The following is an 11,910-nucleotide window of genomic DNA, read 5'->3' on the forward strand; positions in this document are numbered from 1 at the left end:
ACACACACACACACACACACACACACACACACACACACACACACACACACACACACACACACACACACACACACACACACACACACACACACACACACACACACACACACACACACACACACGCCCACACACACGCCCACACTCACACACACACGCACACGCCCACACACGCGCCCACACTCACAGCAGCTGCATGCATCATTGGATTATGTATCGCAAGTAAAAATGTCTTTATTCTCATTTCCGTTGTTAAACAGTAAACGACGACAGCCAGAGACGAATCCCTCCGCTCTCACTATAACCACGCGACGTTACATCTATCGATGAAACATGACGATGATGACGATGATGATGATGACATCACGATGATGACGATGCTTTCGTCATCCTTTGTTTCGCTATCTAATAATTCAACCACACGTCAAGCACGTCCTGCCGACCACACCAGCACGATCTTTCATCATCACTCTTCCTCACACTGTCCTGTTCCTTTCATGCGTCGGCCGCCCGGCCCCCTGCCGATGCCTGGGTAAACAGAGAAGCTAATCGCGACGAAATATCTGCAGCTTTGTTAATNCTCTCTCTCTTCTCTTTCTCTCTCTCTCTCTCTCTCTCTCTCTCTCTCTTGCTCTCTTTATCCTACCTCCTTCTCAGTCGCTTTCTCTCTCTATGTCTCTCTTCTCTCTCTTTCTCGCTTTCTCTCTCTCTCTCTCTCTCTCTCTCTCTCTCTCGTTTTCCCTATATCTAACTATTTCTCACCCTATCGCTATGACGCGTTGTTTCTATTTCTATCCTGCTCTCATTCTATCTACCCATGTCTTACTCTATCTCTCTCATGCTCTCTCTTCCTCTTGATCTCTCTCTCCCACTTCGATCTGTCTTCTTCAATCATTCACTAACTCCTTCTCTCTCTCTGCCACTCTCTCTGTCTCGCCTTTTTTGTTGTCAGTGTTTCAATCTATTGAAAATTTACACGCACACACACACGGAGGCACACACACAACCACACACACAGGACAACACACACAACGACACACACGACACACAACACACACACACACACACACACACACACACACACACAAGCAACACACACCAAACACACATCACAGCACAACACACACACATACACACACACACGACGGCCAACGACACAACACACACACACACACAGCACACCACACGAACCACTACCACACACACACACACACCACACACACAACACACGACACACACACACACACACACAACACACGCGACACACGCCACGACACACACTAGGCAGGCATACACACACACGCCCACACACACACCACACACAGCCACAGCCACCACACCACTCACAGCCCAACACCCACACACACACCACACACACACACAACACACACACACAGCAAACAACACGACCACACGCCCAACACAGCACACACACATACAACACACACACACGCACCACACACACACACACAGCGCACACAGCACAACACACACACACACGCCCAACACACACGCCCACACTCACACACACGACGCCCACACGCCCCACACACGGCGTCCACACTACCAGCAGCCTGCCATGCAGTCATTGACGATATGTTATCGCCAAGTAAAAATTGCCTTTCTTTAATTCTCATTTCCGCTTGTTATAACAGTAAACGTCGGACAGCCAGAGACGAGCAATCCCTCCGCTCTCACTATAACCCAGCGCCGACGTTACATCTATCCGATGCAACATCACGATTGATTGACAGATTATGATGATGACATTCCGCATGAGGATGACGATGCTTTCGTCATGCCTTTGTTCGCTATTAATAAGTCAACCACACGTCAAGCACGGTTGCTGCCGACACACACCAGCGACGATCTTTTCATTCATCACTCTATCCTACACAGTCCTGCTTCACTTTCATGCGTCGGCCGCCCCGGCCCCCTGCCGATGCCTGAGCTTATAAATCAGAGAAGACTAATCGCCCGACGAAATTATCTGCACAGCCTGTTAATCAACCCTCTCTCTCCCACTCTCTCTCTCGTCTCTCTCTCTACTCTCTCTCTCCTCTCTCTCTCCTCGCTCTCTAGCTCTCTCTGTCGCTCGTCTTCTCTTCTCTCACCTCTCTACTCTCTCTCTCTCTAATCCTCTTTCCTCTCTCTCTCTCTCTCTCTTCTCTACTCTCTCTCTCTCTCTCTCTCTCTCTCTCTCTCCACTCCCACTCTCTCTTCTCATGCCCGACTCTTCGTTCTAACCTCTCTCTCTCTCTCTCTCTCTTCTCTCTCTCTCTCTCTTCTCTCTCTCTCTCGCTCATCTCTCTCTTCTCTCCCTCTGCGTCTCTATTTCTCTTTGCTTCTCTTCTCCCACTCTCTTCCTCTCTCCCACTCTCTCTCTCTCCCCCCCCCTCCCTCCCCTTCCTCTTTTTTTTATTTTTCTCTCTCTCTCTCCTTTTCTCTCGCCTCTCTCTCTCTCTCTCTCTCTCTCTCTCCTCGCTCCTCTCTCTCTCTCTCTCTCTCTCTCTCCTCTTCTACACACGGGTATATAGCCCCCGCATCCTAGCGCTCACGAGATAATACCTGCCCGAAAAATCAATTCGCGGTTAATGGCTACACTTGCTTCGACTGCCGCGTGTACTGACGCCATAGCAATATATATATATATATATATATATATATATATGATTGCGAGTACTTTTCTAGAAGTGATACTCTCACTGTCTGATGGATTTCGTCTTGCTCCCGGACGCCTATCGCCTATACAACAATCGTCTTTCACAGTATCTTCTGCTTCGATCGGATTCTCAATTGACCATCTCTCAACGCACTCTCGCAACAAATGCTGTTTTTTTCGTCACTGGAAAAAACCATTGAGTGTTCGGCGATGATTTCAACTGTAGAGCCTGGGTGGGTGTAGAGTTACAGGCGGTCTGTCGCTCAGGCTTCCCCGCGGGGGAAGGGGAGAAGAAGCGCTGACCTACGTAATGAGAGGTGAGCGGCTTCGATCCCCGCCTCTCGCCTTCACGCATTGACGTCAGCAAAGAAAGAAGATGTGTGTGTAGGCGTTAATGTCTTTCTAGGACTACATATAGAGAGGAAGCCTGTACGGAGATTCTTTAGTGGAGCGGTGACGGCGGGAAAACGTTGAAGAAGCGCGTGCGTGTGGGAATCTTGCTGCGTCGTGGTAGAGATGCAGATCGAGGTTTGAATGCTCACATATACGCCATCGCAGAAGCGCGTTATTATAACGTTAGACTCTGAGGTATTATTATCCACCCACATACACTGGAACGTATACGTATACGTACGTGTGCATACCCGCACTAACGCACTCACGTACGTACACGCTAGCGCGCATACCCGCACCAACGCACTCACGTACGTACACGCTAGCGCGCATACCCGCACCAACGCACTCACGTACGTACACGCTAGCGCGCATACCCGCACCAACGCACTCACGTGCGTACACGCTAGCGCGCATACCCGCACCAACGCACTCACGTACGTACACACTAGCGCGCATACCCGCACCAACGCACTCACGTACGTACACGCTAGCGCGCATACCCGCACCAACGCACTCACGTACGTACACGCTAGCGCGCATACCCGCACCAACGCACTCACGTACGTACACGCTAGCCGCGCATACCCGATACCGGCACCAACGGCCACTCAGCGTACCGATACACGCTAGCGCGCCTACCGCACCAACGCACTCACAGTACGTAACCGTCTACCGCTAGCGCGCATAACTAGCAAGCATACACAGCCCCGCAATCGCCGCCACGCAACAGCACTCACGTACGTAGCACGCGCAACAAGCATACCCCGCAATGCGCCAAACGGCGCACTCACGCTAACGTACACGCGCGCGCATCCGCACCACAACGCCTCACGTACGTTAAACGCGCACGCGCATACCCGCCCAACAGCACTCACGTACGTACACGCGCGCGCATACCCGCACCAACACGCACTCACGTTACGGGACACGCTAGCGCGCATAACTAGCAGCAATCACGCTAGCGCGCATACCCGCACCAACGCACTCACGTACGTACACGCTAGCGGCGCATACACCGCGACCGCAACGCACTCAAGTACGTAACCGCAGCTAGCTGCAGTAGCCGCCCGAACGCACTCAGCGTACCGTACACGCGCACGCATCAAAGAACGCGCACCAACGCACTCACGTACGTACACGCAGCGCGGCATACCCGCACCACGCACTGCACGTACGTACACGCGCGCTGCATGACCGCACCAACGCACTACGTACGTACACAGCGCGACGCATACCCCAGCCAAACGGCACTCACGACGTACGGACTCGCGCGCATACCCGCACCCAACGCACTCACTGTACGTAACGCTGCGCGGCATCCCGACCAGCACTCACGTACGTACACGCTAAGCGCGCAATACCCGCCCCAGACCTCCCGGTACTAACGGCTAGCGCGCATACCCGCACCAACGCGCCTCAGCGTACGTCCACGCTACGCCAATACTGAGCGAAAGCATACACGCGCACCGGCTACCCGCACCAACGCAGCGTCACGTGCGTAGCACGCTAGCGCGCATCAGACCCGCACCAAAGCACTCCACTACGTACACGCTAGCGCGGCTACCCGCGAACTAACGCCTCACGTCGACACGCTATGCGGCATACCGCACCAACGCAGCTCATCGTACGTACACGCTAGCGTCATACCCGCGACGCAACGCAGCTCCACGTGCGACACACGGCGCACGCAACCCGCACCAACGCACTCACGACGTACACGGCTAGCGCGGCATACAACCGCACAACGCGACTCACGTGGCGACAAACCGCACGTGCATTACCCGCAGCCAACGGCACTCACGTACGACACGCTGCGCGCATATCCGCGACTCAATGCAGCTCACGTAGGTACAGGCATATACCATTGCCAAGCGCACACTCGCCCCATCCGGGTTGGCAAAAAAAAGCACACGAATACTGTTCTACGCTACTTGTTGATTCAAGCGAGACTTGGAGAATGACAAAGGGAGACGAGAAAAGGCTAGATACCTTCCAACATAAATGCTTAAGAAGAAAAATGAAGATATACTGGCCTATGAAAGTATCAAACGCCGACATCAGGAAAAAAGCTAACATCGAACAATCGAAGCATGATAATAAAAAGGAGATGGAAATGGATTGGCCATGTCAATCAGAATGAGAAAGACAAAGCCCAGGGGGGAGGCATTGCATTGACATGGGCCCCGGAGAGGAAGAGAAAAGGGGAAGACCAAGGGTGTATATATCTGGTCAAACTGCATGCAGCGCCCCCTTCGCACAACGTTCTCCGGGTACCAGAGCGTAGAATTGAGCTAGAGCGAGAGCGCCATCTGTCGTGGAGTTTGATATTTGGTAGGACAGATATCGCCATCTATTGGCTGAATTAAATTTTATTCATGTTACGTCGTCCGGGCAACTGATAACCATTAAACCGAGACACCTGGATTTATTTTTAATGTTAAGTTACTGTGACGAGTATCCACTTAACTTTTTAAACGTCTGATAACACTGGTTATGCGAGAACAGAGGTCTACCACTATGATACAGAGAAATTTGGTACGACTAGAAAACGATTAGGATAAGGATTGCCCACATCCCTTTCTTGTGAAACTACTGGTGCATAACATAGCATGTGTTTTGTATATGAATAGATATGAATAGTACAGGTTTCATGGCAATACGCATAGTAAATTTATTTTATTATTTCTCAGGGCTGCAAGTAAAATGGCACATGTTGAATGTAGGAAGTTTACTCAGTAATTGCAGAAAGAATTGATGAGGTTGTAAAGGCCACCTGACTAAGGAAGTAACCACCGCAAACCACCCCAAACCCACGAGTTCACGTGTAAGGTTTCACAACGCACGCCAGCACGCACACCAACGTGTACGTTCACACACCGCAACGGCATGCATGTGTCACGTGCCACGGCACGCACACACTCAGGCACGCACGTGTACGTGAACTACGGCACGACGCAGAACGCGACGCAACGTCTACGTGCACATGCACACCGCGCAACACACAGCAACGCACGCACGTGTACGTGCTTACACACGGACGCACGCCTGCCGCACGGCGTACGTGCACACACACGCACGCACGCCGCACGAAACGTTACGCGGCACAAGCGCGCACGGTGGGCAACCACGTGCGGTACGTGCGCACGCAGGCCAGGCCGCATGCACTCACGGGTACGTGCCACAGCGTCGGCGCACGCAGGCAGCGCGACGCAACGCACGTGTAAGTTCACACGACGGCAAGCGACGCGACGCACGTGTACGTCCCACGACGCGCACGTAGTAGTGCCCCGCACGCACACACTCATAGCACGAACGGTGTACGTGGCACACACACGGGACGCCCACGCATGCCACGCACGTGTACCGGCAGCAAGCGCGCACGCCGCATGTGTAGGTGCGCACACCAGGCAGGCACGCAGCGGGTAACGTGCACTACGCGGCAGGCACGTCACGGCACGTGTAAGTTCAGCACGCCACCCACTGCACCACGTCACGTGTACGTGCACTACGCAACGCGACGCACGCCGCACGACACTCATGGCACGTCACGGTGTACGTGCACACCACCGCACGCACGCACGTCTACGTGCACATGCAGGACAGCGCGCAACACGCACGCACAGCACCGTGTAGTGCAGCACACCACGGACGCACGCACGCCATGCTACGTGCACAGCACTCACGCCACGGCACGAACGTGTACTCGGCAACAACCGCGCACCGCAACGCACGGCAGGCAGGCACGCATGCCAAGCCAGGGTCACGTGCGCACGCGGCGACTCAACGGGCATGGACGTCGCACTGTACGTGCACACGCACCCACTCACGGCATGCACGAGCACGTGTCCGTGCAACGCACCGCACAGCAATCACCGCACGTGTACGTACACACGCACGCACGCACGTGTACGTACACACGCACGCACGCACGTGTACGTGCACACACACGGACGCACGCACGCGTACGTGCACACGCACGCACGCGTACGTGCACACGCACGCACGCGCGCACGTACGAACGTGTACCGACACACGCGCGCACGCACGCACATGTACGTGCACACGCACGCACACACTCATGCACGCACGTGTACGTGCACACGCACTTACGCACGCACGCACGTCTACGTGCACATGCACACACGCACGCACGTGTTCGTGCACACACACGGACGCACGCATGCACGCGTGCGTACGTGCACACCCGCACGTTTACATACGCACGCATGCATAATAAATCAGTAATAATCGCTATCGGGTGTTGTCGTGTGGACGCTACATAATCGCTAACTCGAGTTAGCTTAACTCGAGTTAAGCGTCGTCGTGTAGACGAGGCTTGTATGTGAGATGGGTTGATATATTATTGGTGCATGCAAAATGTATTTATTGTTCGCCACAGCTGCCGTTCTGCTTTCGCTGTAGTTCCATAACTACATAGGTTCTTAAATTAAAATAATTAGTATAATTCTGCAGTCAACTAAAACTCCTGCATTTCTGTGGCTACGGTAACACTGTATACAGATTCGTAATAAGCACACGTGATTTGATAATTTGTTGAACATTTTTAAATGAACTCGTACGTACACTACGTGTCTTGTATTTCAGTTAGATAAAACAACTGCTAGACATTTTACTTCCATAGTAGCAAATCTAAAGCTATTGTGGGCTTTACGCCTGAGAAGTCTACCTATTTGAGCATGCTAATGTGACCATGTGAATTTTGATGGGAGGCACGTCCTCAATATTACTTTGTATCATTAAGTTTTAATTAATAAATATGTCTGTTTATGTATTGCAGGGATACAATTTTCTGATCTGACATTTTTCCTTACAAACATGTTTACTGACTGATTTACAAATTTGGTTAATATAATCAACCCAATTTAATGTTTCATCAAGAGACATTTTGTACACTAGTGACAGTTGTAACTTTTCCATATACATACACACAAGTTATCAATGGGTACAGAACCATTATAAAAGACAATATTAATAAACACCTTGATACATGTATATTTAACTCCACAGGATTGATAAATATGTTCACAATAACTAAAAGATGGTTATATTATACGCCAGTCCGTCGAGTTCAATTGAATCAATCGCCACATTTCAACACACATTCAACGTATGTCACTCAGTCTCGTCATAGAACGTGTGTCCCCACAGATAGCAAGCATGGCCAGCATTGCGTCCAGGCATTTGAAAACCTGTGTCGTGGTGAGTTTTCATCTAGGGTATCAACGTTCTTAACCGTAGTCAGCCGCTATCAGTTGTCGTTGCGTCTCCTAGCGGGCTCCGCAAATGTGCTCTCGGATTTTGCCAGTCGCAATGCGCCCCTGTGTCACTGACCACCTCATGCCAGCAATGGACTTCATTGACATGTGTTCCACATACCCTTGTGCAGCAGTCTACAGGGGCCCTCCAGTGGCAGTGTGGGTAGGATTTGCAGCTGACGTCCTCAAGCACGAGCGACAACGCGTGCTTGTTGTCAGAGAATGTGTGATGTCAACCACAGCCGCATGCCTGATTGACAGCGACCATCACGTCCTGTTACGACGTGATGCACTTATTCGACTTTGGCATTGACATTATTCGAATTTGACATTGGGCTACGACCTATGCATGGACCTGTTACCATTGTGCGTACTGGCCATGCTCCGGGATTCGTCACCTCATTGACCTGTTGAGACGCCATAGGATTTGCATTGAAGTTAGTCGTGTGAAGAATGCCAATAAGAATCCGGTCGCGGAAAGGGCTGTGCAAGAGCTAGACGATGAGCTTCTGCGTCAAGAGCCTGGTGGTGGTACTGTTCCAATACTTACTCTCTCCTTAGCTGTGGTGAGGACGAATGATGTGGTGACTGCGTTACTACCGTGCTGCCAAGACGTTCAACTTGTCTAAAGCGGCCTCCTAAACACTTGGTGTGCTGTCATTCAGCTGAGCATTCACATTTACTAAATAGTTATTTTTCAACATTTCAGCAGAAGTGCCAAATCGCCCAGTTGCCGGGTGTCGTTTTTTTGGCATTTTTAGTTTTGAATATCTGAGCTTTTTTGTTGGCTGAGATTCTGTCAACAACTCAGATTTTCTTTTCGACGGTAACTTTTCCTTAACTATAAGCCCGCTGCTTTTGTGAGCAGATTGTTTTAATTTCAGGTACATCTGGTGGAGGCCAACTTCTACATCATTGAGCGTACTGTCATCTAGTACGTATGTTAGATTGTTTATTGACTTCAGCAGCTCCCTGCACTTGGGTCCTCGAGCACGTGGAGTATGGCTTTTTGTGGGTAGCTGCCTATATTCTGTAACGTTAGTAGTAGATTCGATTCCACCTGTAATATCATTATCACACTGAATGATATTAATACTATCTTCATTACTGCTGTTCATTTTTTGCTTGGCACGGCACATATGAGCGCGTATGTCTGCCTTGGTTGGGAAAAAGGCACGATTGGTACGTGGTGGTAGCTCTCGTCCAGCAAACATGTTCTTGACGAACCAACATAAGTGCCGCTTCATCTCTAACACCGTACCGACTCCTTCTCTAACCATGTCGCAGAGGTAGTTTAGCACACGCTTGTCCATCACCAGTGAAACACCACTTCCCTGAAATCAAAAATTATATATCGCAACTGGTAACGTTTACAGTGTGATTCCATGGTATTTCCATTCTCTTTATCTACTACTTTGTCAGAGTCATCAGAGGTCTATAGATAGTTGTTTATGCGCCATTCCAGCAAAAAATCCGTTGTACGCGGTGTCGACTTTAATACCCCGTACAGACTACGAATTTGATATGGTATTAAACTAGCGCGCGCCAGGCCTGCGCTAAATATTTGCAGTGTGTACACGCTATCCCACTCCAAATACACGCTGGCCCGCTCCAAGTTGGCCCCGCAAATAAAGCAGGGCCAGGCCCGAGCTAACTTAGCCCGGGATAAGATAGCCCGCTTGTGTGTGTGCCAGTACACAACAAGCGGGCCAGACCAGGTGCAAAATTGCAATACGCATGCGCATAGCCTTATTTGGGTCACGTAATTGTGCGCTCGCTGTACCTCGCAAAAAAAGGTATATTTTTTAGCCTTACCTCTCCAACAGGATGATTCCTGTGATCACTCATATCCGGTAGGCACACATGCAGTTCTTTTCTGACGTTTTCTATGCACAATGTTGACAGTGCTTTTTTAATTGCCTTTGAGGATTTATCCCTGTAAGACTTGGTGTCTTTCTCAACCTGAAGTGTACAAATTTAATATACTGTTAAGATAAACAAAGCAATCAGGAGCAATGACAGGCATTCCAAATACCAGAATTTAACATGAAAAATATCCATGACATCATGAATATAAAATACAACATAGGTGCTAAAACTAAATAATGATCATCTGCATGATAATTCAAGCAAAATGTAGCTGTCAATGTCACTATTTATTTCTATAAACAAATCTTTTGATGGAAACCACTCTCCTGCAAAAGTGTGATAAATACCAAAATTGGCCAATTGCAATTATATAGCTGGAAAGGACACAACTATACCCTAAAACAAACTAGAAATGGCAGTTGTCGCCAACTACATGTATCCCCCGCGATCTAGTTTGGTCATGCTAGGTCAATTAGGGGCAAAGTTATAAAGCGGAAGGGAAAGTGTCTGCGGCGGCGGCGAGCGGCGGCTGAACAGACGTGAAACCATAGTATCCCCGTCAACTTTGTCGCGGGGGATACAATAACTTATTATAAACCCTTAAATAACTTACCTTGAACTGTGGGAATGTAATGATTTCATTGACTGTAATTTTTGCTGGGCAACCTAATTTTTTGGTGTCTTGAATCATTAAGTTGTTCCTTTGCCATACGTGGTCAGGGCCACCCTAAAATGGAAAAAATGAGATGACTGTTTTATTTCTAGCCTATCATACTAGGATAATCTACTATGTTTAATTGTTTAGCCATTTCATTTTCAGAGTTGGTACACTGCATGGCTTCTGCCTTTTTAAATACAGGTCATAAGAATTGCTGCAAATGTTTTAATGGCTATTTTACTCTGTGTGCTCCCCTAAAGTGGGGTTTGAAGGTTTTTCTATTATAACCACTCAACCATCTGATCCTACCTGTTCAGTGTGTCGTTGTTATTGCGAAACTGTCATAGATGGCACTGGTTAATTGTACTGACTCTTAAATATCTATAATATGTGCCAGGAAGAAAATGGGTGGTGCGAAAGACTAAATTTGTAGTCTTTAGTTTGTGTCATACTCATAGCTAGATGCTTTCTAAAGACTCAAGATATTTAGAAAGCAATAATATTTTTTATTATTTGCAGGGCTTTTGCCAGTTTGGGTTAGCCTTTACTTTTAGTAGGCATATTCTTGAATTGATTATTTTGTTACTGCGAGTCTTTATGATTAAATTTTAAAATGGCCAACCTTTTTTCCTGCTTTATATTTCTTTTTAAAGGCAACCTTCCTGTCCTTGCCATGGTGGCAGTCGTATACCATCGGTCGTGACAAACACATGTAAGGAATGTGGTTATCCCATAATACTCTATGTTTCTCTCCTCGAACTTTATCTAGGCCTGGGCCTATAGCTGAAATAAAATGAGACTATATTGGCTAGAGGCTTTAGCTATTAGCTTAGTATATATAAATAATCTATTACGGTCTATCATCACGTTACTCGTTAGTACAAACATCCTATTAGGCCTACACACACAGCACGTGCTATGTTATAGCTTGGGTAAATGGTCTACACTGGCCAAAACCTATAAGCCTTATCGCCAATCGGAACAGCAATGCATCATGGGATAGGAAATGGGACATTACTAGCGCCGCCGCGGCCACGAGCGGTTAGCAGCCG

General features: G+C 49.1%; 1 protein-coding gene across 1 annotated transcript; it reads right to left on the minus strand.

The window, feature by feature from the left end:
* Positions 1-7,903: 7,903 nt before the first annotated feature.
* On the minus strand, positions 7,904-11,642 carry LOC106815009 (calcium-responsive transcription factor-like). Its single transcript, XM_014819418.1, has 4 exons — positions 11,481-11,642; positions 10,814-10,927; positions 10,147-10,293; positions 7,904-9,665 (listed from the first exon to the last, which is right to left on the minus strand). Exons 1-4 carry the CDS (start codon positions 11,568-11,570, stop codon positions 8,970-8,972), a joined length of 1,047 nt encoding a protein of 348 aa, XP_014674904.1. The 5' UTR covers positions 11,571-11,642; the 3' UTR covers positions 7,904-8,969.
* Positions 11,643-11,910: the final 268 nt, after the last annotated feature.

Source organism: Priapulus caudatus, unplaced genomic scaffold (assembly GCF_000485595.1).
Source record: "Priapulus caudatus unplaced genomic scaffold, Priapulus_caudatus-5.0.1 Scaffold1021, whole genome shotgun sequence".
NCBI lineage: Eukaryota > Metazoa > Priapulida > Priapulimorpha > Priapulimorphida > Priapulidae > Priapulus > Priapulus caudatus.

What these genes read in the sequence shown, in the direction of transcription:
- LOC106815009 (XM_014819418.1), bottom strand. Translation starts at nt 11,570, where the DNA reads ATGTGTTTGTCACGACCGATGGTATACGACTGCCACCATGGCAAGGAC. An exon ending in AATATAAAGCAGGAAAAAAG is followed by an intron (nt 10,928 to 11,480) that starts GTTGGCCATTTT and finishes TTTCCATTTTAG; the next exon opens with GGTGGCCCTGACCACGTATG. An exon ending in TTACATTCCCACAGTTCAAG is followed by an intron (nt 10,294 to 10,813) that starts GTAAGTTATTTA and finishes TGTACACTTCAG; the next exon opens with GTTGAGAAAGACACCAAGTC.